Source organism: Polyodon spathula, chromosome 11, assembly GCF_017654505.1.
Source record: "Polyodon spathula isolate WHYD16114869_AA chromosome 11, ASM1765450v1, whole genome shotgun sequence".
Classification (NCBI taxonomy): Eukaryota; Metazoa; Chordata; class Actinopteri; order Acipenseriformes; family Polyodontidae; genus Polyodon; species Polyodon spathula.
Window position 1 is genome coordinate 26233337 of NC_054544.1, and position 27528 is coordinate 26260864.

The following is a 27528-nucleotide window of genomic DNA, read 5'->3' on the forward strand; positions in this document are numbered from 1 at the left end:
TTGTAATTTGCCCAAACATCAATATTTTATAATAAAACTTTCAGGAAGTATTGCACCTTCCATAGGGTCATAGAATAACACATTTTTATCCATGTAGCTATAAGAAGAATACATAATAAAGAATACTTTATACAACATATATATATATGTTGAGGGAAAAAAAGCAAAAAGTTTGATTGGTTTCTGAAGTACTTTATAATGTTCCCCAGAGTGTTCTGAAAAAGGACAACATTTTCAAGATGCTACTGTAAAAAAAAAAAAATTTTACTTAATTTTTATGGGAAGTCAAATACAGCCAAAAAATGCCTGGTACTGGGGGAGCATCCCACTGAAAAATGCTTGGCCTTGAAAGGTTTAAATAAGCATGTACCACTCATTAGAAAGTGAACAGTGTGCCTCCTTTTCACATTAGTGAAACACCCATCACATTGTGATTGATTACACAGGTACCAAAATCTGACAATGTACCACTTTCTGACATTATACGGGTCACATTTTGTTATGTGTAACACTTTCTGATGATGTACCACTTTCTAACACTACGCTGGTTCAATTTATTTTTCTAGCCAAGTAGACTATTGTATTGGTGTTTCGGTCTTCATTTTCTCAAATTAAACAAAAAGCATGAAATACAGTAAACTCCAGATAACTCGACGCTCAAAGGGAAAACGGTGTGACAAGTTATCTGTCTGTATCACTAAATGCAGTTACTTCCTGTCTATAGAAACAACAATGCTTATGTTGCAGCCTTAAAAGAAAATGACAGTAGTCCACTGATTTTTTTTTTTCTCTGTTGCAATCTTTTTTTTTGTCTCAGTTTGAGTTTACATTTTTTATTTATTTTTTAAACAATTCAAAATAGTGCCATTTTCCTAACAGTTCCGGTGGGTTAGCATTCTTACAGTCAACGTAATAACTTAATGTCTGAAAAAACTCTGCAGCTAATCCATCAAATATGCCGCTTGCTTTTTTGTCTCCGTTCTGTTTCATCTTTCAACTTTATGGTATTTTTAACTTAGAAAAATAAATAAATAAATAAAATGTCCAGGGCTCTACACATCTGCCATATATCTGAAAGGTAAAACCCCCCAAAAAAAAAATAATTGTGACAAACTCTTCAAAGCATTGTATATTTATCATAACCTACATATTGCACAGCTACTCTGTTTTAAACAGAAGATATGCAGACAAATAAAATCCTCTTCAAGTAATCAATTACATATCAACACTCTTTATTATTAAGCACTAAGGGGAACATTATTATCATCAGTATGCACATTTCACAGCAAGACATACAACACATGTAACATGTACACACGTGCAACTTTTCTACATACTTGTTTTGGATATAACAATGAAAATGAAACACTGAACAATTAAATCATGAATTGTTAAATGACTAAGAAAACAACAAAATAAATTAATGTTATAATAATAAACATTGCTTTTTTCTCAAGTCAACGGTAAAATGTCTTATTTGCTAGGAATATAACTAGCAGACATACGTAATGTTGAATTTCATTAGCTGGCTGTGATATAATGCTTTGTCATTAACCACCGAGATGTAAGACCTTGGGAAGAGCTTTTTTTTTTTTTCAAAGCAACGGAAAGACACAGAGAGAACAGCCTGAAAGGGAATGAAAAAAGAAAAACATTAACTGATAAACAAAACCTTGAATATCATTTGTTTATTGTTCCGGTTCCATTTCGAGTCCCTGGTTCTAACCCCACCTCTTCAATGGCTTCTTTCCTTTCACTAACCAACCAGCTGCTTCCCCTATAGACTGACATTCTTTGAGTAACATGCTTTGACCCAGCGACACTGCCGAGGTGAAATGACCCATGTAGTACCAGATATCATGTTTTAAAATTAAATACATGTTTGGTATAACATGTATTTCTTTCAAAACTGCAGACTTGAGACTTAAGTATCTAATGGAAGTGCAAGATTTAAGGAAGGATTTTAAATAAACAAATATCTACGTTAACAGAGATGTTAAAAGTTTCTGAATGCCACAGTGACTATGCAAATGAGCAATCATTTTAAGACCTTCACCAGTGCCACATTTTGAATAAATAAATGAATACATACATTTTAAACTAATAAATGATACATTGAGCTCACTATACAGTACTTACACCTCCTTAGAATCTCAGACAGCACAACATTAGTATCACGTGACATTTACATGTATTTATAATAAAAGATTTATTTGACAAATTAATATAAATATAAATGAAAATAAATACTAGGTTAAAAACAAGAAACTGTTTCCTGTATTGGTTCAAAATACATTTCAGCGTATCACATAAGTAATATTTGTTCCACTTGTTACGGGGCACTGGAAAACTGCGGACACTGAAATCTCAGTCATGATGTCCTGAGTAACCTCTTGTCCCTCCAATGTTTTTTTATAAACACAAGACACCCCCACCCCCCAAAAAACTAAACAATTATGACTGTTCACCATAACCACATTCCCTACAAAAGCATGCTTTAAGATACTACAAAAAATTATGATTACATTGAGATGATCTGAAAGCCTCTAGGATACTCAGAAATGTGTTGCGCTTTTCACTGAGACCCTCCTTCCCAACAAGCCCAGTCAGACCTGGGCCACGACCAGACTGTGAGGTTCACCAACAGCAGAACAGCTTTAACCGCAAGGAAGCTGTGCAGGATTTTCACACAGCAGAATTGCACCATCTCCTCAGACACAAGCATTGAGGTTCCAGTCACACTAAGTGCTGAGATACCGAGCATCAAATCACTTTCACATAGCCATGCTGAGGAATACTTTTCCTGAGTGAATATTTTTCTTGCCAAATCTCTCGCATTAACTAAATTCCAACAACAGAATGAGATTGACCAGACATTGTTCCAGACGAAAATTCAGCTCCGTAGTTTTGGTGTAGTAACTGCTGATTAATTCTTTCATGGACTCATCTAGTTCACATTTCCACGAGCAGCAGCACAGCGTGACCCCAGCGTGAGCAGTCAGACTGAAAAGAACCCCAACCACACCTCGCTGCTGTCTTCTCTTGCTCACTTCTCAGCTGGGGGAAAAAATGCTCCCAGAGATTAAAAAATAAATAAATTAAAAAATACTGCTGGAGTAGTGTGTGATAGATAAGTGTATTGCCCACTCTCCCTTGGATAAGTAGCATCTCACCCCTTGGGTGGGCATTACATTCTCATCTATCATACACTACCCCATGCATTACTTTCTAGTTAAACATCTGTAATTATCCTCGTTAGGTAAACATAATACTCAATGAACATTCAGGGTGCTGTGGTTATGTACCTCATGAGGAAAGCCACAAACAAGCCTCCAAGGGTTTTGTTCATCGTATAACTACAGGACTATGAATGCTCATAATATATCTTATACACATTGAGGAGTAAATATCACAGTTAGACTATTTAGCTTAATGTTAAATCAACCAAGATTATAAGCCAGTCATTTATTTCAAAGAAGGTTTGCCATTTAGTTAACAGTCTAACGGCTAGTTTCACAGCTCTGGAACACCCTAGCTTAGGCTTACAATTAGTCTTAACCAGGGTCAGTTGTATGTGTATATCCAGAAAGATAGTTTTGGTCAGATTCTGGTCCACTAGCTACTCACAGCCTTGGACACTGTTAACTTGAAACACACTAAACTAGCTTCAAGCAAATGTATTTGTATTCATTGTCCAAAAGAGTCCAAAAGGAAGGTTTTGAATGAATAGTGTAGTCCTAAACCAGTAGCTGTTTTTCCTCCTGTCAAAATAAGAAATGGCCGGTTTTTCGGGTTACTTAAATGCTGTTTCTATTTGTGTGTCAAATAGAAACGTTCTCTTCTTCATGACTGAAGAACAGTGACAATTTTAGCATATGCAGACCACAACAGCATTTTTTTCTTTTCAAATCAGCAGATTTAAAACTGATATATTTCCACAGGGATAATACTTTTGGAGTAGTTTAAAAGTTAATTCAAATTTTATCAACAGGGGTTAGTTAAGCAATTTAAAAAAAATCCCTCTATGGGTTCTGTTTTAATTATCTAAAGAGCGGCAGTTCATACTGCCACCAAAAAACTGACCTAATTTCATTGTTTCCAGGTAGGATTAAGGTAGCGTTAACAGCTGCTGCTATTGAGATCATTAATAAAAGGCCCTCTATGCCATTGAACCTGATTTAAACTGAGGCGTAGACAGCAGGGGCCCTTACAGCAGTGAGGGGCCAAATGGAGTGGAACACCACCCTGGAGCAGCCGAAATCCAGAGAGCCTTTTTCATTCAACACACCCATATCTCAGTAGTACAACTTCCTAAAAGCCAACAAGCTTAAAAACCCTCTACTCAGAGAAAAAAAAATAAAAGTACAGAAGTCATTAACAATTCTATGTACAGGAACTGTCGCCCTTAATGCCAGTAATTTACATTTACATTACGTGGAACGTAGCTGTCTGTACAAAAAGGACACGTTTTTCAAATGACTGAAACTCCACCACTTTACAAAATTCACTCCTAATTCACAATATCATGCAAAAACCCATCTGGAAAAATGGGCGCCTCGAAATATTTTAGGGGTTCAGCCCAGCCAAGTGTCCTCAACATAATCCCCCACAGAAAACATTGAAAGGCCCTCCCCTTTCTCAAGTACTGCAGCACACCCCGTAGCTGGGTGATGCCAGTGCGGCTGCAGGGCTTCTTCCTCGAGGGCAGAGCTGTGCTCACCAGGCATTGTGCAGGAGTGTCCCAGTTAGACAGTTAAGGATTTGGCCAGGAGGGGCGACTCCCACTTGCACCCCTTAACATGACCCGAGCTCAAATGCATTTTTTGTTTAAAAAAAAAACAGCAAAAATTAAAAGGTTTTTTAACAAAACTGGAGAGACTTCCTGAGAAAACTCATATGGCCAATACATTTGAATATAAAGTTTCCTAGAAAGTACCGGCCCAGTTGATTGTAGCATCTGAAGTAAAGAGATTTTTGATATAGGCTGTTTTCATTGATAATTTTTCACTGTGGAAAATGGGAAAGCAAAACAATCTGCTTTGTTCTAGCCTTCACAATGTGCCCTTTATTGATGGCTTCTGAGAAACAGTCACAACCCATAATAACTGTCTTCAAATAAAACACTCATGTGATGAAAGGCTGCTGCTGAGCACATGGCTTGTAAAGAAGAAGCAGCTTTGAGTTTGAGTGAAAAAAACAAACAAACAACTGGATTTAATATCGGAATCATAAAGGCTGAAAAGAAACAAAAAAAAAATCTATTGCAGGCCTGCCCTATTCACAACTATTTTATTTAAACAAAAACTGTTGTTTAATAAACCAATACGAGTTTAAAGAACAGTTTTATGAATAAATTAGTAAGACCATTAGATGACAGCTTTGAATACAGCTGGTCTCCAAGAAAAGCATGACTAGTCAAACTGTGAACCAAAAGCCTATTCCAGTGAAGTTCTCATTTCAACCTGTCCCTAAAAAAACATTCTGTGGTTTAACTAAACAGGTGTATTTATGGGAATGAATGGAGCAGATTGTAAGTGTGGACTGGAATTGTGGCCATCACTGCTTGGTAGAGAACTGCTAAAGTGTTACAGCCTTTCCTCCCCTGTGCACAGTAGGAAGCTCTTACTTTGTAAATGCAATACCACACAACCTGAGTGTTTTATGGTTTTGTCACCGCAGAAGTCCAGTGAGCGCATGGTATGCCTTCAACAAAGGCCCAATGAGCACTTTTTTTTGGCCATAAACAATAATGGTAAAAGCTCAAACATGGTTTGTTCTTTTGTCATGCCCAAAATGGTGAAAATCTAAATATTTAACATGGGTACCCCTCTTTGTTATTTTATTTTTCTATTTGTTTGTCTTCTGTATAACTTTAAGAGCTTAATTTAAAGAAGGTGCAAACCCAGTTATGGAGAGAGCAAATTAAAAAAAAAAAGATGCTCAATGGCACGGTAGATCAGATTTTCCAGAGTAAGGGACAGCCAGAATGCTAACCCATGGCAGCTGCAGGCATACGGTGGATAGATAATTCCCTGTAATGATACCTAGAGATACCAGGTCCCTCAGACTCAAGGGTCTCTGGACTATCAAGTATCTGTGAGTTAGAATGTCGAGCTCAGAGATGGCTTAAGATTAAGAGAGACCCTAGACTCCCAACTGCCAAATGAGAAGACTACAAGGAGAGCAGAGGCTGTTTCAGAGCATAACCAGCTTTGCTGTGTTAATACGGTGGGGAGAATCCAGCTGTAGGTGTGAGATTTGAAAATCTCTCCACTCTTGAAAGTGCATCTGTGAGACACATTGTCAATGAGGTGTTATGGGTTAGAGAAGACATTCTGTATGATACAAATGAGAGGCCAGCAACCTCCGCAGCAGAACCAGCTTACACAGGTAAGCAGAGTTTAGCTTCGCTGGAGACCCATCTTCACCAGAGGTTTCCAAAACAGAGGAAGAGGGAATGTGAAAATGGAGCGGGTATGAGTGACGTGCAGCTATGGCCAGAAGGCCCGGAAGCCAGTCACAGGTTCTCTCTTTTTTGTGGGTCCAACCCTAATCACACAGCCCATTTTCCACATTCCTTAGTGTAACCAGGTCTCTGGATCAAGCCCCATGCGGCTAGAGAGCAGAGGTCATTTGTGTCTTGCTTTAGACACGCACAGCAGGTCCTGACGCGGCGGTCAGAGGCACCATGGAGCCGCACTCGTAGTCCAGGTCCACAATAGTGTGTGCGACACTGCCCAGGTTCAGGGGGTTCCCCGTCTGTCTGTCCCGGAAACTCTGGATGTAGCTCTGAGGGTGAGAGAGAGACAGTTTACAACCAGTAGCATAATACAACCGCGGGACCAAGTTCCAATCCAGCCATTTTTAAACACAATGTTATAGCAACAGAATGATGCAAACATCATAACAAAGATAAGGAAAAGGAAACAAAAAACATTAAAATGACATTGGAAGCAAACTGGCATCTTTTTCCACAAATGAGCTCAGAGAACAAATACTATACAATACCTATGATTTGAAAGGCATCACTATGGTGACTTTAGTATAAGGAGCCGGGGTAGTGCAGTAGTAAACACTCACCTTCTGGAAACTGGTTAGAATCGAGCCAGGGAACTATGTAAGTTCAGTTGTGTGGCCTCTGTCTTTCACACTGCCCACATGATAAAAGCAGCATCGCAAGTACTCACCTTGTGCTTAATTGGTTACTGTAACTTTACATAGCACTGGGGCCTATTCACAAAACTTAAAGGACTGTTTTAAAGAACGTTGTGTTTAGGACTGTTTGCAGTTTACAAAATGCCTTTCACTGTTTTAGAAAAGGTTAGAAGTTGATTCTCATTTTCCAAAGCATTGTTAAATGAAGAGAATGTTCATAAAACTTTAAAAAACAGTCCTTTAAGTTTTGCAAATAGGGCCTTTTGATAGTTCTTTAGTGTCACATACTTCCTCTCAGAAGTGCCTCTGCTACTGTACAGTATATCCGCACTAATGTGGGTTAACTACCTGACTTTACAAGGTGTTTAAAAGGGACCAAAAACAAAGTACACAGAATGAGTACTTGGAACTGCAAACGCAAATCAAAAAGGAAGTTCGAAAGCCCAAGAGATAGATAGAAATGAACATTGCTAAGGGGGCTAAAACTAATCTCAAAAAGTTCTTCCAATATTATAACAGCAAGAGAACATTCAAAGAGGAGGTTAAATGTCTAAGAGATACAAATGGTAAAATCATAGATGAAGAAAAAAATAGCAAATATATTAAATTATTACTTTTCACAAGTTTTTACAAAGGAGGACATGGACAACATGTCCCACATGTCAACCTGTTCCTATCCAGTTTTAAATAACTTTAGTATAACAGAGGCAGAAATGTTAAATTGACTAGGAGCAATTAAAGTAAACAAATCCCCTGGGCCGGATTAGATCCTCCCAATAGTACTCAAAAAAATGAAAGAAGTTATTTACAAACCACTAACCAAGATCATGCAACAGTCTCTTGATACAGGGGCTGTACAAACAGACTGGAGAATTGCAAACGTAATACCGATCCACAAAAAGGGAAACAAAACTGAACCAGGTAACTACAGACCAGTAAGCCTGAATTATAATAAGATCCAAAATGGAAAATTACCTATATGGTAACAGTATCCTGGGAGACAGTCAGCATGGTTTTAAGAAAGGGAGATCGTGCCTAACTAACCTGCTTGATTTTTTTGAGGATGCAACATCAACAGTGGATAATTGCAAAGCATATGACATGGTTTATTTAGATTTCCAGAAAGCTTTTGACAAAGTCCCGCATAAAAGATTAATTCTCAAACTGAACATAGTAGGGATTCAAGGAAATGCATGCACATGGATTAGGCAGTGGTTAACATGTAGAAAACAGAAAGTATTTATTAGAGGAGAAATCTCAAAATGGTCAGCCAGGGTGTCCTGGGCTCACCGCGACCCCAGTAGTCTGGTGTGGCGACTACTGGCTTGCTTGTAAGCGGACCAGAGCTGCGTTGTCCTCCAACGCTGTAGCTCTGGGGTGGCTGCACGGTGAGTCTACAGTGTGAAAAAAAAATGGTTGGCTGACAGCACACACTTCGGAGGACAGCATGTGTTCGTCTTCGCCACTCCTGAGACAGCGCGGGGCTGGCAGCGGTGAGCTGAGCCAAAAAATAATTGGATATGCCAAATTGAGAAAAAATTATAAAATAATTGTCGATTACTAAATTAAAAAAAAGGATATTGCTACTCTAGAAAGAGTGCAAAGAAGAGCGACCAGGATTATTTGGGGTTTAAAAGGCATGTCATATGCAGACAGGCTAAAAAAATTGAATCTATTCAGTCTTGAACAAAGAAGATTATGGAGCGATCTGATTCAAGCATTCAAAATTGTAAAAGATATTGACAAAGTCGACCCAATGGACTATTTTGACCTGAAAAAAGAAACAAGGACCAGGGGTCACAAATGGAGATTAGAGGGCCATACAGAACAGAAAATAGGAGTCACTTTTTTACACAGAGAATTATAAGGGTCTGGAACCAACTCCACAGTCATGTTGTTGAAGCTGACACCCTGAGATCCATCAAGAAGCAGCTTGATGAGATTCTGGGATCAATAAGCTACTAACAACCAAACAAGCAAGATGGGCCAAATGGCCTCCTCTCATTTGTAAACTTTCTTATCTTCTTATGTTCTTAGGACTGGGACGTGTGTTACAGAATAGACCTATAGAACTACAGTATAGAGTATGGGCTGAACCAAGCCCACAATCTCTATACAGAATGGACCTGTAGAACTATATTATAGAGTACAGGCTGAAGCAAGCCCACAATCTCTTCTGGACACTCTATGCTGCCTTCTAGCCTGGATTTACAACAAACAGCTCATTACATGTTCTTCATATCCAGGTGTTAGTATAAATACCAAGGTGAAAGTATAAATCTGAGGATTAATCTACATATACATCCACAGCATTGTTTGTAGTGTTGTGTCTAATGGGTGCTGCGTTTGCATACTCATCTAACAACCAATACACACACACACACACACACACACACACTCACTTATATCTATATCCTCTTGAGACCGTGTGTACATTATGATATACATTGTTTTTCATTGGTTAATCAAAGTTTCTTTATGTCACCACTGTAGTTCAAAGGGGAATGACATCTTAACAGAGAACATCTGCATCTATACTTCCTCTATGTATAACTATACCTCACACTCTCTATAGAAATGTTAGTGATTATTGGGGGTTGAATTTGAATTAGTGTTGTCCCAGGTGCATATTAGCACTTTTGAAAAGCATATGTGAATGCATCTGATATGGCACAAAAGTGTGAATGCATTCATTACACCAACAGCCTTCAGTTACAATGCACCATGCAAATATTATATTATAGTATATCTGTGTCCACCTAAACAGTACAAAATAAAGGAGGAAGAGTTTAATTAAGATTTAAAAAGCGATTGCCAAACTGGACACGCATACAATATCAACACACTGCAGAAATGACCTTGTGGCAGAGCAAAGCTCTGCCGTTTACAAATTGGCAGGGATGGGGTTAATTTCCCCTACCTGCCTGGGTTTATTATGTTCAGGTGGCTGGGGTTGATTAGTTGATTAAATGATTAACTTAATTAATGATCAATCAGCGCCTTCTATTATTTGTATTTAAATACCGTTATTTTTGCCCTTGTGCACTTTTATTTTGTGTTCATTTATAATAAAATCGTTATTATTTTGAACTGCAGTCTGTCTCTGGGCCTCTATCCATTCACCAGCCTGTCACAGACCTTCACAATGCAAAACAATTATGCATCTAGTGTATAGGGGCACACAATGAAAATATTTCTTAAGGAACTAAGACACATTTCCCAGTGCTGAATTATTGCTAATGGTTTCACAGTTTGAACAGCATGGCCAATATCTTGCTCGTAGTGATATGGTTTCCATGAGGAGCAGGTGTGTGTGAGAGGATTTCATGGCTGGCATGCTTTTCATAAGGACTTGTCAACATCCCACAGATGCACTCCAATCCTTAATGCACACAGCCACTATGACAGCTGGTAAGAACAGCTTTACTTTATAAACCTGATCTCCCTGCATTACAGTGGTGAGCCGCCTACTCCTTAAAGTAATTGCAGCTACAAAAATAGTTACCATCCCTTACCAAACATGTATTTTCATTTGACATGATCTGGTACTATGGTCAAAAGTTTTGCACCACCCTATAGAATGAAACCGGCTGAATGATGTTATGTTAACACATGTACACTGAACAAAAACATAAACGCAACATGTAAAGTGTTGGTCCCATGTTTCATGAGCTGAAATAAAAGATCCCATAAATTTTCCATAAGCACAAAAAGCTTATTTCTTTCAAATTTTGTGCACAAATTTGTTTACATCCCTGTTAGTGAGCATTTCTCCTTTGCCAAGATAATCCATCCACCTGACAGGTGTGGCATATCAAGAAGCTGATTAAACAGCATGATCATTACACAGGTGCACCTTGTGCTACGGACAATAAAAGGCCACTCTAAAATGTGCAGTTTTGTCACACAACACAATGCCACAGATGTCTCAAGTTTTGAGGAAGCGTGCAACTGGCAGGCTGACTGCAGAAATGTCCACCAGAACTGTTGCCAGAGAATTAAATGTTCATTTCTCTACCATAAGCTGCCTCCAATGTCGTTTTAGAGAATTTGGCAGTACGTCCAACCCTCCTCACAACCGCAGCCCACGTGTAACCACGCCAGCCCAGGATCTCCACATCTGGCTTCTTCATCTGCGGGATCATCTGAGACCAGACATTCGGACAGCTGATGAAACTGTGGGTTTGCACAACCGAAGAATTTCTGCACAAACTGTCAGAAACTGTCTCAGGGAAGCTTATCTGCATGCTCGTCGTCCTCACCAGGGTCTTGACCTGACTGCAGTTCGGCATCGTAACCAACTTCAGTGGGCAAATGCTCACCTTTGATGCTTTTCACGGATGAATCCCAATTTCAACTGTACCGGGAAGATGGCTGACAGCGTTTATGGTGTCGTGTAGGCGAGCGGTTTGCTGATGTCAACGTTGTGAATAGAGTGCCCCATGGTGGCGGTGGGGTTATGGTATGGGCAGGCATAAGCTACGGACAATGAACACAACTGCATTTTATCGATGGCAATGTTTCAGCATGACAATGCACGACCTTATGTGCAAGGATCTGTACACAATTCCTGGAGCTGAAAATGTCCCAGTTCTTCCATGGCCTGCATACTCACCAGACATGTCACCCATTGAGCATGTTTGGGATGCTCTGAATCAACGTGTACGACAGCGTGTTCCAGTTCCTGACAATATCCAGCAACTTCGCACAGCCATTGAAGAGGAGTGGGACAACATTCCACAGGCCACAATCAAAAGCCTGATCAACTCTATGCAAAGCAGATGTGTCGTGCTGCATGTGTCGCACTGCATGAGGCAAATGGTGGTCACACCAGATACTGACTGGTTTTCTGATCCACGTCCCTACCTTTTTTTTAAGGTATCTGTGACCAACAGATGCATATCTGTATTTCCAGTCATGTGAAATCCATAGATTAGGGCCTAATGAATTAATTTCAATTGACTGATCTCCTTATATGAACTGTAACTCAGTAAAATCTTTGAAATTGCTGCATGTTGCGTTTATACTTGTTCAGTGTAATTACATACCACTTATAGTTTTTCATATACTTAATGGAAAAGATTTGTCATTTGTAAATATAACATGAAATACTGTACTACTACTATGGCTTCCCGTAGACTTTTGTAACTTCTTTGACTGCACAATGTTAAATAAACTATCTAAATTATGTTAATATTATTATTTAAATCATTTTTCTCAATCCTAAAATTGTAGGAGATGCATTTTGGCCATAGCTATAGACTAGGTAAAAAAAAAACATACTTTGAAAGCTATGCTTTCAGCCTGTCTTGCACTTCCTGGGTCTGGTCACTTGGAGTGGGAAATTGTCCCCACCTTGTCACTGGCTTCTTTCCTGTCAATAGCCAATCAGCTGCTTCCCTTATTGACACTTTCATCCAGTAACATGCTTTGTCCCAGAATACACTGCTAGGGTGAAATGACCAAGGAAGTAATGCATTAACAGACTTCCAGAAAGGAAAGGCAAGCAAACTTGAACTTGGAGTGCAGCAACATATGTCTGTTTTAAAATAAAAATAAAGTTCTCTATAAGATGTGTTTCTTTCCAAACTGCACATTTGAGACCTATGCAGTTATGGAGGTGCAAAATATGTAAGATTTAACTTTAAAAGCTCTATTTTGAGAATTTAATATGGCATATTAACCTGTCCCCTCTATTTACAAGCTTTCTGCACAAGGTTCTTATTGCAATTGTTCAAATCTTTGGTACAATTTGCTGTTAAATCAAGACAGACTCTTTGAAGAGAGTCAGAGCGAAGCTGGCAACTCAAGCTGGAGATATATATATATATATATATATATATATATATATATATATATATATATATATATATATATATATATATATATATATATATATATACATATACACACATACACACACACAAACACAAACACACACACACAGTTGTATGCAAAAGTTTGGGCACCCCTGGAAAAAATGTATGTTACAATGAATCTTTCAGTGAACAGAAGTTGACTTGACCTCTACATGGTACAAAGTTAAACATGACACCTTTCTGCAAATTTTAAATACTGGATTACTATGTATTTGCATTTATTACAGATTTAAAATAATAAACAGAAGTGAACATGGAGCGTGCAAAAGTTTGGGCATCCTGTCACTTAGTACTGGTAACACTTCCTTTGGCAGATATAACTGCCTCCAAACATTTCTTGTCTGTAGCCAGCTAAGAGTCTTTCTATTCTTGCCTTTGGAATTTTTCCCCACTCTTCCAGCTCAGAAAGATTCTTAGGTCTCCTTGCATGCACTGCATGTTTGAGATCTCCCCACAGATTTTCAATAATATTCAAGTCTGGGGACTGTGATGGCCATTCCAAAACCTTTCTTCTTCTTTCTTGTAAATATTTAATGGTTGACTGACTTTAGGACATTAGCTTCAGGATTTGTTGATATTTAGTTGAATCCATTCTTCCTTCCACCCGCACAATATTTCCAGTTCCACTGGCTGCCACACAACCCCAGAGCATAATATAGCCACCCCCGTGCTTAAAAGTTGGCAAGGTGTTCTTTTCTGTAATGCTTCACACTTTGGTTGTTCAGTTCAATTTTTGTTTCATCAGTCCAAAGCACATTGTTCCAAAAAGTTTCAGGCTTGTCAAGGTTTTCTTTTGCATACTTCAGACGCTGACATTTGTGATGAGGTCTTAGAAAAGGCTTCCTTCTGACAACTCTCCCATGCAGATCTTTGTTGTGTAAGGTACGCTGTACTGTGGACCTGTGAACAACTACTCCAGTGTCAGCTAAACTGTTCTGAAGGTCCTTTGCAGTGACCTGTGGGTTCTGTTGTGCAGATCTGACCAGTTTTTGGGCAAGTCTATGTAATATTTTTCTTGGTCTTCCAGATCTTGCCTTGACTTTAACCGTTCCAACCGTTTAACTTCTGTTTAACCGTTTAACTTCCATTTCTTGACAATGTTTCTGACAGTTGTAATTGCTAGCTGGAAGCATTGAGAGAGTTTTTTTTATAGGCTTCTCCTATTTTGTGAAAGTCAATTATCTTCATAATCAAGTCCCCAGACATCTGCTTAGAGGAGCCCATGGTTGTTGAAACCGGGCAGAAGAACCATCACAGTCTGACAGATCAGAAGGTATGAAGTTACTACAGAGTAATAGTTCAACACTGGAATAGACTTCACCTGACTAACTGAAGTCCTAATGAGCGAATCAACCTTTCTGGGTCTTAGCAATCTTCTTTTTAAGAAGTAATTAAGAATGGTCCAAAAGGGTGCCCAAACTTTTGCGCGTGCCGTGTTCACTTTTGTTTATTATTTTGAATCTGTAATAAATGCAAATAAATAGTAATCCTGTATTAAAATTTGCAGAAAGGTGTCATGTTTAACTTTATACCATGCAGAGGTCAGATCAACTTCTGTTCACTGAAAGATTCATTGTAACATACATTTTTCCCAAGGGTGCCCAAAGTTTTGCATACAACTGTGTGTGTGTGTGTATATATATATATATATATATATATATATATATATATATATATATATATATATAAGGAAAACCTGTTTGAGTCAGCCAGGACTCTGAAACTGGGGAGGAAATTCACATTTCAGCAGGACAATGACCCGAAGCACAAAGCCAAAGACTTGACACTGGAGTGGTTGAACAAGAAGAAAATTAATGTTCTTGAGTGGCTCAGTCAAAGTCCTGACTTGAATCTAATCAAAAATGTATGGCAAGACTTGAAGGTTGCAGTCCATCGACGATTCCCAACAAACTTATCAGAACTGGAGCAATTTTCCCGTGAAGAATGGGCAAAAATTTCACCATCCTACTGTGCAAAGCTAGTAGAGACCTATCCAAAAAGACTCACAGCAGTAACTGCTGCAAAAGGTGATTCTACCAAGTACTGACTTAAGTGGCTGAACACTTAAGCAATTGAGCAGTTCATAAAGGTACTGGGGCCAGACACACAGAACTGGATCAGCCTCCATCGTCCTACCACACTGGATGTAGCAGTCAGATTGGCTGAAGGGTTCCTTCAGTGGTTGCCACACCTACTCCTGCCTCCATCAAACCACTATTTCAGGATCAGCACAACGCTTCACCCCCACGACCGGACCAGTACTGCAACGTCACCTCATGGGCAACCTCCCTCCAACACAATGGAAGTCGAGGGCGACCCCCAGGGGGGTAAGAACCGGCAGTGGGACACGCAAGCTCCGTGGGTCCCCTTTCGCCTCACCTGTTACTGGTGCCAGGAGGTCGGTCACCTCGCCAGGGACTGCCTGGCAGCAATAGAATGTGATGTGACCTCCCATTATGTCCTGACAGAACCAGTCCAGAGGTAATGATTGGGAGGGGCCTTGTATTATTAATGTACGGGTTGGTGATGTGAGCACCCACACATTAGTGGATTCAAGATGTGGGCAAACTTCAATTACAAAAGCTCTATTGACAGGGTACCTTGGTGGTCATGTGGCGTTGTGGTCATTTCCGGTATCCATGGGGATAACAAGGACTACCCCCTCACTAAATTAGATTTGATAATTGGATGTCATACCAGACTCGTAATCGTGGCTGTGGATGAAAAGTTGCCATATCCAGTCATCTTAGGTCGAGACTGGCCGCATTTTGATAGCATGATTAGTAAAACGGTAAAGCCAGTCTCCGGTATGACCCTTGGTGAAGCGGGGAAAGCTATTGGGAATATTTTATCTGCTGCACTCTGATTTGTTCCATTCCAGATTTCGCCCAAAACAAGGCTGGGGTTTGGTGGGGAAACCTCAGAATCTATCAAATGTATGGGAAAGGGGAGCGGGACTCAGTGTGACCTGCGGGGGCGGGCTACTGAGACCCCCAGTGTTGAAACTCTGCTTGATATCTCGAAATTCTGGGACGGAGATGTGGACCTAGCGTTGGAACAAAAGAACAATCCTTTGCTGACACACATCTGGGTGCAGATTTGGGCTATCGAGGGGAAGGATGTACAGGATAACCATCCTCTTACATATCCTCACCACATTATTGTCAGGCACTTACTATATAGAGTACCCCAAACCATGAGCATAACTCAGATTGTAAAACAATTATTTGTTTCCCAGTCTTTTCGATGTGAGATCAAGTGGTTGGCACACAATGCCCCCTGTTCGGGCCATTTAGGTAACGACAAGACTCAGGAACGAATATTGGGTCAGTTTTACTGGATGGGAGTTTTTAGTGAGGCGACACCATGTGTAGTGGAGTGTCTGGAATGCCAGCAAGAAGTGCCGGGGCGGGTTCGCCCAGCCCTGCTGGTCCCACTGCCCCTGATCACAATTCCCATTTGAACGAATTGCTATGGACATAGTGGGTATATTGAGCCAGTCTAACTCTGCATATACACACATTTTGGTAGTGGTGGCCAGATATCCAGAGGTAGTACCATTCAAATCCACAGCAATTGCTCAAGAGTTAGTACAGATTATAGCGAGAGTAGGGCTTCCAAAAGAAATTATCCCTGATCACGGAACAAACTTCATGTCACAATGTTTGAAGGAATTATATAAATTGTTGCAAATTATGTCCATTCAAACCTCCTTTTATCACCCGCAGACGGACGGTTTGGTGGAACGTTTTAATCAGACTTTAAAACAGATGCTGAAGCGGTTTGTCAACCAAGAGCAGAAACATTGGGCTAAACTCCTCCCCTACCTGATGTTTGCAGCAAGAGAGCTGCTGTATGGGAGGCAACCACAGGGTATCCTTTATCTTGTGAAAGAAGGGTGGGATTAGCAAACAAAAACTTCTGACAACATAGTCAAGTATGTAATCATGCTAAGAGACCGCCTAGCATTGGTCGGTCGTTTGGCACAAGAAAACTTAAAAATAGCTCAGCACTGCCAGGAGCAACAGTACAAAAAACAAGCACGAATTCAGACTTTTCGGCCAGGTAATAAAGTACTGTTGCTACTTCCCACATCGGAATCTAAGTTGTGTGCTAAGATGCAGAGGCCATATAAGGTGATAGAGGGAAATGGTAATGTGAATTATGAAATCAGACAACCCGATCGCCGAAATAAGACCGAAATTTATCATATTAACTCGCTAAAACCCTGGACTGAAAGGGAGGCCCTATTTATAGCTTGTGACAGTTTAGAAGAGGATTTTGGTCCCGCTGTCAATCCATCGGCTACAACTAATATTCCAATGGGGTAACAGTTACTTCCAAATCAGAAACAAGAGCCCTACCAGTTAGTGGAAAGGTTTAACCCTTTGCGGTCCTGTGTCAGACCAAGTCTGACATTACAATTTTCCCTTTCCGGTCCGATGTCAGACCCTGTTCGACATCATCAAAAAGACGTAAAACACAGGTCTCCAGTCGTTTTTTCTCTGGAAAAAGATGAGAAAACCTTTCAATGGCTGAGTGAGACCGATAGGAGCCAAAAACAAAGGGTGTATCTGATAGCCCCCCCGGCACCACAGAGATAACACGGACACAAACGAAGGAGATAGCTGCTTCTGCTTCCAGCACTCAAAGAATATCACGGCCATTTGCAGAGCTTTTTAAGATACTATAGTAATAAAATAATAACTTGGATCGCATTATTGAGGAATTAAAACATGATAAAACAAGTGATAAGGAGAGGATTTACCAGTATGCACATCTATAAAGAGATATGTGAAAACTACAACGAACAAGGGGTGGGGCTTGGCTGGAGATGCAGCACTGATGCCCTGTTGCCATACACTGCCTTTTAAGCTAGTTTTACTCTGTGTGGACTTTTAAAAGGTTAATGCCATCTCCAAGTTCGATGCATACCCAATGCCCTGAGTGGATGAACTCCTTGACTGAATGGGTAAGGTGCAGTTAATCTCAACCTTGGAAGGCAGATTCCACTCACTCAGAGCTCGAGAGAGAAAACTGCTTTCTCTACCCCAGATGGCTTGTTCCATTTCCGGACCATGCCCTTCGGGTTGCATGTTATTCCCGCCACCTTTCAGAGACTGATGGACCAGGTCTTAGCTCCCTATCATCAGTACGCCGCCGTGTATATTGATGATGTGGCGATTTTTAGCTCCACTTGGAAGGAGCATATTATTAGACTTTCAGCTGTCCTACAGTCCCTAAGGGAGGCAGGGCTAACAGCCAAGCTGAGCAAGTGTGCAATTGGCAAACAAGAGACCCAGTATCTTGAATACATTATGGGTAATGGCCGGGTAAAGCCAATTGCAAGAACAGTCACAGGTGAGATCACTACCGGGGTTAACTGGCTATTATCGCCGTTTTATCCCCGAGTATGCCATCATATTCAACCCCCTGGTAGATCTCACCCAAAAGGCTGCTCCAAAACTAGTTAAATGGACAGGGCAGTATCAGGAGGCATTTGATATGATTAAGAAGCGAATCTGTCAAGTTCCTGCTCTGATTTCACCAGATTTCAGCAAAGAGTTCATCCTTCAGACCGATGCCTCCCACAATGGTCTGGGGGCGGTCCTGTCCCAACAAGTTGATGGGGTAGAACACCCTATCATTTATTTGAGCAAAAAAATGGCTCCTAGGGAGATTAACTACTCCGTCATTGAGAAGGAGTGTTTAGCCATCAAATGGGCTACTCTCACTCTTCGCCCTTTACTTGTTTGGTCGTTCTTTCTCTCTTGTCACTGGTCATGCTCCTTTAAGGTGGTTACACACACTGAAGGACAATAACGCCAGGATAACTCAGTGGTATCTGGCGCTGCAACCCTTCCACTACACTGTGAAACATTGTGCGGGTAAGGAGCATCAAAACGCAGATTTTTTTTTTTTTTCACGGGAGGGGGGAATTTTCTTCTTTTTTGAGAATATATTTATAGCTAGAAAGCCTTATATTCTATTATGTAAACTTGATTAAACATGTCACAGACATATATTTGTTAAACACTGACAGGTTTATATATAACACACAGGATTGGTTTTTCTCCACCTATTCACCTCCCACCCAGTGCTGGCACTACGATTTACTGGGCCCTGGTGAAGTAAAACAAAACTTACTAAAACGTATTAATAATACGCATCAATTGGATTTTTAAATGAATGTTATCAAGTACAAAAGTTAGTATGAAAACTTTACTATAAAAACAAAAAACACATGTGCACGTCAAAGCCCACAGTTGAAATACATTCGTTACAACTCACAAGCGAAACATCATGAACAAACTTAACAAATCAATATCCCAAAAGCATTTTTGATATTTTTAATACTTCATTTTGACCATCCATTTGTAATATTCAGAGTTGATGGAACTTTGTGAGGTAGGCAGACTCCGACACGTGCCACTTGTTTCATGTGGAACACGAACAGATTTAAATTTTTTGGCTGACAGCAATTTGGGGATGCTGTTCGTGCATTGTGGAGACTTTGTTTAGGCAAAAAGTTACATCATATGTAATAAATTATAACATTAATATTATGGGTCAAATATATACTATACACTACAGACCACCGTACATCGACACTATGTTTATTGTATTTTGCCAGTATTGCCTGTACAGTTGTAATGTATCTGCTAGAATACATTGAATTAGCAGTACAGCTATTGCCAAAAAATTTGCATCTCCCTATATAATTAAATCACTTTTCTTCACAGAGTCAAACGAAGGCTGTGGAATAATGCTACGTTAACATACTGAATTATATTCCGCTTTGTAGTTTTCCATACTTAATGAAAAACTGTGACATTTCAAAATGTGACATTTCAAAATCTAACATGTCCTAAATACTAATGTACAACTATTATGGCTTCCGGCAGATGCAATATCGTTCTGTAGATTCTTTGATTACATGATGTTAAATAAAACACAAAAATAAAATAAAATAAAATAAAAAATAAAACAAAAAAAGTTGTGGCCATAGCTGTACCATCTCTCGCAGCAAAAAAAAGTAAAAACATAACACAGGTAGTTGATAGTTTTTAAGCGAGGATGTTTAATTTTACTATAAGCATTAAAATATTTAATATATAAACTGCAATTTACTGTTAGCATTTTGGATATTCACACTCATGTACAAAAAACTAATAAATTATGTTATTATAAAAGTATAATTAATACAAAAAAGGAAGTTTTCACCAGTTTTCAATCCACTGATCTTTGGCGTGCTAGGCAAACATGCCAACCTCCACGCTACAGGCTCCACCTTCACCTACACCAATTATAATTAGTCAAGGACCCGGCAGTGGTTAAGGGGTCTTTTGTCTTTAACTTGAACAGAGGCGGACATAGCAGCAACTAAAATGTAAGGGAGGTACCTTACGCTGCTGCCTGGGAAAAGCTGTTTGTCTCGGGCAATCCTCTCCTGAGGACTCGGCAGTGGCTGTCCACATTCTTTTTTTGTGAGAACGAAAGAACCTCACGAAAGAAGATCCCCCTCACAACAAAATTAAATTCTAAATTATATTTTCACCAAAACAGTTGTTTTCTCGTGAGAAGAATTCCTTTTTTGTGAGATGTGTGGCAAAAAAAGATTTTAAAAACAAACACGTTTCCAGCTCACAAAATGAAGAGACAATGTTACAGTCACTCTTATGGAGTCCCAATTATAATTATATACGGTTTACTAAAGATATATGATTTTTAGGCAGTTTCAGTTTGTCTGCCTCACGAACAAAGATTTTTTTCTGACGAAAGAAGATTAGACCCTCGTGAGAAAGGATATTTTTTCCAATTCTAAACATCTAACTGCAAGAGCTGTATGGAGCTATAACTCAGAACGGATCTTTTTTTTTTCTCCAAACCAGAAAACTTCAGGGCCAGTCCCCTTGTACTGTAAAATTGTCAAACAAAAAATCCAAACCATTTTGGAGCTGGAGACTGACAAAAAAAAAAAAATTGATTTGTTTTCAGTATGTGGATCTCGCCCACATCAAGAGATTTAACCAAAGGGACCGCACATTCATGTTCTCATGCGAATCCATTAAACGGGGTCAAAGTTATTAAAGTACAGAAATTGGGGTTTAACATTAAACTGCCTGCTCAACCCTAACCGCTACTGCGCCACTATAATATGCAGGCCAATCATCCAGCCAACAATGGATAGTATACTTGAGGAAAATGGATATCATATTGAACAGGATATAGATTGAAGCCTCTGAATGAGAGAAAACAGAAACCACAAGTTAGTCCCCACCAAGTGACTTTATAAATACCTGTGTTGAGATCCATCGCTGTTGTGTTAGATCATTAACAAATGTCCACAGTACCATCTTAATCTTCTAATCAGTATTATCAGGGGATGAAACTGTGTGTGTGTGTGTGTGAATGTACATATGTATGTATGTATGCCACACATTTGTACACATATCTGATAAACTCTGTATTAATACTATTTAGCTTAAATTATTGGGAGTATCAGATTGTAGGGCTATATGCTCACGTCTCTCTGTCCGTACATCCGTCTGTCTGTCACACTTTTACATGTATCTTGAGAACACAAGAAGTGATTCATCAGCCATTTTAATATAGTTTACCATACTAACACCTCACTTGCGTACCTAATGACATCTAGGTCTTAAATAACATGCACTTTTCTTTGAACTTCATTCTTATTCTATATTATTCTATGCATACTGCTGATTCACATCTTGGTGATGTATGTTACTAACAAACTTGAGGGAAACGTCACATAAAAAGATGCCAAAATAAATACTTTGTGTGTGATTATTAGCCTGTATGTATATTTGTTTATTATACACCTTGCCATGTTCACCAGCCAATCAGATTGAAGACAGAAACAACATTTCTGTCTCATAGATGTTACTTGTCTCATAGATGTTACCTGAAAATGCTTTTAGGTGAAAAATATGAACTTTGATTTATTCGCAAAAAAAACCTAAAAAACAACAACAAAAAAAAAAAACTGCATAGTTTCTTAAAGGATTGTATGTTTGTGATGCTTACCAACTTTCCCGGATAGTGTGAATGTGAGCCTGGCTTAGTTGCCAGGTAACCAGGTAAACGCACCGTGGCAGGAAACTGGATCTGCTATAATGATGGGGAGAGGGAGAATTAAGCTACAACTTAAAACATGTTGAATCCGAACAAATATCAACTACATTAGAAAATAAAAACTGGGAAAAAGGCATTTATTACTTAAAGCATTCTTGCTGTATATTAAAAACCCATCTTATTTACATACTCGTCGTGTACAGTATGTAGATTCACCTGAAGCACACGTGATACTCTCTTCTAATTTCACCCATGGTTATTGCTAGGCCAGATGATTCTATTGATTGCTTTACTTCATTTAAAGAGGTTACAGCAAATAAAATAATTCCACAAATCTTAATTACTGTGCACTTTTATTCACTATGTAGGTCTCAAAGGTGCAGTTTTCAAAGCACATGTTAAAGCATTTTATTTTGAAAAATGGTATCTGGCAAGAAATCACTGTTTGCAAGCCTTACACCAGTAATAAGAGTGACTAGCGAGGGCATTTTACATAACAACAAGGACCTGCCCAGACTTAAGAGTCCTCTGATGAGAGTTCTGTTGCTATTAGAAAATGGATACATCATAAAGTGAATGTACTTAGAATGTACATATTGTATGCAGCACTAGCTACAGTGTTTAGAAGACACACATTACCTTTGTTGTATTTGCTGTTGTCCATATTGCAGCCATTTTTTTCTGAATAAATTTGGGAATTTCAAATTTACTTGGGAACATTCGTCAGCAGAAGGAGATTTTTCTTCTAAACATTGCAGTGTACCCAGTTCATGCTCCCTTCCTTCCTGCTGCAACAATGCTGGTGCTCTGACTGAAATGAGTGTATTTGTAATAGGTTGAACAGTTTAATAGGTTGAAATGTGGTACTGCCTCTGTATTACTCTTGCCATGGAGGGAAAATGCTGTAAGTGCCCAATCAGCGTGGGTTGGAGGTGGGAGAAGGGATTGCCAAATAAAAACTGAAATTTTGCTGAGAAACGGCAGTCAGTGTATTTGGTAGGTACAGGAAGGTACAAAAATTGAACAGGAGTAAGCCAGAAGACAACCGGGAGAGGGTGGTGTTCCGGGCGGCAGTAAAAGCTGGAAGTGAGACTGCTGTGAATACTGATAAGGCCTAACCCTGAAAGGCGGGATCACGGTTGCTTCATTAAAAGAAAGGAGCAGGTAGCAAGCCTCCTTGGAGGTTTGAATATTAAATTAAGTATGTTTGGCATTTGTACTCAGTTATCTGCTGCAGTACTGAACTTTTTATATACCTACTGCGTGGATATTTTGGTTCAACGTAATTTTTTTGTTGTCACGTTTAATGAATCTGCTATAGTTACTTTGAAAAGAATCGAATCTGAAACGGGACATAAGAAAAAATCACAAATGTATTTTTTTTTGTAAATACCTTCTGAACCTGAAAGAGGAAAATGTTTGGTTATTATCATAATCATGTTTCCCTGAAATAGAAATGTAACCATTACCATATGGCTATTTACCTCCTAAAGACCCACAACTTGAATAAGATATACTAAAGATGCTTGCAGCACCTGTGGTGCAGTAATGCCCCACCCCCGAGGACTCATAGATTTCAGCGTCATTTTTCCTTTAAGCCTGCTGCAATCATGGATGCAGTGACCTTGAAGATTAATGGTTATATTTCTTTTTTTCCTTTCTAAATTTAGTAAAAGTGCCAATTATTTTATTATTTTCCTCCCAATTTGGCATATCCAATTATTTTTTAGGCTCAGCTCACCGCTACCACCCCCACGCTAACTCAGGAGTGGTGAAGACGAGCACATGCTGTCCTCCGAAGCGTGTGCCATCAGCCGACCTCTTTTTTTTTTTTACACTGTAGCCCCACCATACAGCCAACCCAGAGCTACAGCGTCGGAAGACAACAGAGCTCTGGACAGCTTACAGGCAAGCCCAGAGGCGCCTGATCAGACTACAGGGGTTGCTGGTGCGCGGTGAACTGCCCATAGTGAGAGGAGGTTCTCTTGTGCCCAGAGCAAAAGCTTGTGGGCCACGAGATGGAGACTGGGCGACCTAAGGCCATCCTGTGGTTGCTAGTGCGTGATGGTAAGCCAACACTGTTGAGTTGTCTGTATGGATAAGCATGTCTCCCTCAAACCTCCTGCAAAAAAAAGAAAAATGCAAGGGCAGGTAAACTGCCTGCAGCTCTATAACATTGACATGGAGACCCTGCCAAGGGGGGTTCCGCACACCTTGCACACCCCTGCCATTCCACACAGTGTCCCAGCCCAGGCTGGACGAGTCCGTGGTGATTACCTCTCTTCTGCCAACACTGCCCAGTGCTACCTTGAGGTGTCTGGGCTTGCTGTTTCCACGAATAGAGTGCCTTTAGACAGTAACGAGACACTGTCAATAGGTGGTTGTGGTTCAACGCAGGCTGAAAAACCCTGCTGTTAACCAGGCTTGCTTAGAGGGTGCATGTGCAGGAGACCCATTGGAAGGGTCTGGGAAGCTGCTGCCATCAAGCCCAGAAGTCTGCAAAGTCACTACTGTGAGCGCTCTGCCGTACAACATAGTTAATATATAATTGTATTACCCTACTTTAAGCAAACATTATGAAATGCTAAATTGAAATCGCAAACCCTTTTCCAAGTTTTACATTTGAAATGTACAATATTAATGAAGTAATTGTTGAAGTAATTGTTGAAATAATTGTTGCGTAATAAAATGCTAGTCGCTTCTCTGGTGAATTGTTCCGACTCAATGTGGTTTCATTAATGAATCCACAGTTTTCTGTGGATTCATAGTACTAACTGTGGATTTGTTAATCAACAACATATCTGCCCCACACTCCCCTTCTCTTCAAAGCCACTCAGCCATGTAGCCTGGGGAAGGCAGCGAGGTGGGCAACGTAAACAAAGGGAAGTGAGCTGCAGAGCTCAGTGACATCGAAGCCTATGGGAAACAGTCCCAGGGAGGTTGGAGGGCATCACCATAGTTTCTGGTGACAGACAGTTTCATATGGCAGGACTAGCAAATGACTTTCAGCACTAAGAAGAACAGAGTAGAATGGGAACCAATAGGGAGCAGAAAGATGGGGCTTGGAAAGAGAATAAGAGAGCAAAGGATAAAAAAAGAAAAGAGACAGCAGCTACAAAAGATTGAATACAAGTATTCCATTTTAGCTAAAATTTAAAATTAATAGCCTTACAGCTGGAGTAATGTATAAGGCACAGGAATAGGCTTTCTATCTTGCAGTGCATGTAGTGGAGCGTGCACAGATTGTATCCAGCTGCTACTGCTATCGGTCAGGCACCTGGGATACCGGGAACAATTCAGTGTGTCCTCCGGCTACGTGGAGTCAACGTGTAACAAGAACGAAAAACACAACAACGCACAATGTATTTTTCTTTTGAGTCCTGATGGCTGTCTGCCTGAAGCAGGGTCACCATTTGTGAGCATTGTGTGTGCCCCTTCACGTCTATAAATGAAAGCATAATTAGTTAGCCATTAGTCACATTTTTTCTTTGTTAATTGTGCAAGTTGGCAGGGCTGGATTAAGTTTAATTGGAGCCTGGCGCTGTTATCGTTTTGGGGGCCCTTCTTTGCACGTTCATTTGCTTCCGTTTACATTCCATTAACATTAATGTCAAATTATTTAGTCTTAGCTGATCCACATTTGACCTGATTAAATGTTTGCATTGGCGCCAGTTTTGAAAATGAACATTGGCCACACGTTAATTACTGGCAGTTTCAAATACAAAATGGGAAATGCAAATTGCAGACTCTTTTGTCGTAATAGCAGGTTATCTGGAAATGTGTTGTCCTTATCTCTTACCAATATGTATGTGTTTAATACATTTATAATAAATATATATGGAACCAAAAAATGTTTAGCAAATCATACGAGGATAGTACACAGTGCTTTCACATGTCATGTTGTTGTTGTTGTTGTTTTATTATTATTTGTGCGTGCAGAATCAGCAGAGTTGCACACACAGGAACAACAGATTGGAACTCGGGCACAAACATACTGCCTCCGGTATTTTAAGATGAATTACTTTATTTGCATTTGGAACAAAAATTTCTCAGTCTAAAAGAAAACTACATGGAAAAACACACAAACCGAAACAACTACCAAAATAGTGTGAGAAAAAGGTGAGACTTATTTTTATTTCCCCATGGAGATTGCCCCACTGTAACGCATCAGGTCGTTTCCTCCTGTTGATTTCTCTCTAATGTATTTTCCGAAGTACTGGTATCTTCACATGCATTTGTTGGTATTGTATTAAAATAGCGTGTCAGCGTTGGTGTTTTGTTTGACATATCTTCCCCGCGATGACATTGTACTTGTTGTGTTTCTGATTTTCAGTGTCGCTCTCATAATTCCTTGGTGCTGCTTAGTCAGACATTTCAGGTTGTGATCTGTGTCACGTTTGCACCGCAGCACACCTGTTAAAAGCGGCACGTTACTTGGTCGCAGGTGAAGTCATATGATCAGGCAGTCCCTGCTCCTCTAACGCAATACGGCTTAGTAAAACAGACCTGTTGTTCCGATCCAACCAGTCACACGCTACTTATTCATTTTTTAGATATTGTATTATAAATTATATATATATTTGAGGCCCCTAAAAATCTGAGGCCCTGGGCTGCAGCCCCTAAAGCCCCTGTGTTAATCCGGCCCCACAATTTGGGTTCCAGAGGGAGAGCTTAAGCAGCGGTTTCCAGTCTCAGCGAGCACTAGCATCATACAGGCCTGCAACAGTGACACATCCTGGGTTTTGTTTTCTTTATTTATTTCTGCTTTGGAGTTATTTCCTCTCCGTAAGGTCGGCTGGAATGTTTCACAGTGGTCTATGCAATAGAGGGCCGATAGTTTAATGTTTATACCACCATAGGTACTTATGTTAGTTAACATAAGAGCAGACATATATAAAGTACTCCTTTAGTCAGTATTTATTTTAATCTTTTCTTTTAGTTTTTTTTTTATGCTGTACACAAACATTGTTTCTTCACTGTGTGTACTATTACTCTCCTCCCTTTGTTTTTATTATTAATGTTAGTTTAAATTGCTTATCTAATCAGTCTGCTGTTTGCAGGAAACTTTTGATAGGAAGTGCTCCTATTTAATTTTGATAAGTGTGGTGTGTAATTAGTGGGGATAACATTCAGGTGATTGGGAAAAAAATAAATGAGAGGTCTAAAGGGCAGTTTTCTAGCGTATATCAGCTTTTAGCTGTAGGCACCTCAGAACTGGTTGAAACTCACTAAGGCGCAAGACTGCAGATTACTGAACTTTGGACCGCACTGGAGGTAGGCTTCTCCCAGTGACAAGGGGTTACACTTATACTATAGGGATTTTGTACATAAGGGCAAACTCAGATGACGGTTTGTGTTCAGTTTGTTTTTATGTATGTATCTCACCTATTGAAAC

General features: G+C 39.7%; 1 protein-coding gene across 4 annotated transcripts in view; it reads right to left on the reverse strand.

Annotated features, from left to right (window-relative positions):
* Window positions 1–1845: 1845 nt before the first annotated feature.
* The window catches only part of LOC121323270 (transmembrane protein 198-B-like), a 109035-nt gene continuing 83352 nt past the window's right edge, over window positions 1846–27528 (reverse strand). For 3 of the 4 annotated variants that reach the window (XM_041264238.1, XM_041264239.1, XM_041264240.1), the window contains exons 5-6: window positions 22086–22169; window positions 1846–6789 (exon numbers count right to left, since the gene is read on the reverse strand). In XM_041264238.1, coding sequence (XP_041120172.1) covers window positions 6646–6789; window positions 22086–22169 — 228 coding nt within the window. In that variant the 3' untranslated portion in view covers window positions 1846–6645. The remainder of the gene's footprint in view (window positions 6790–22085; window positions 22170–27528) is intronic. The other variant, XM_041264242.1, reaches the window with a different exon arrangement.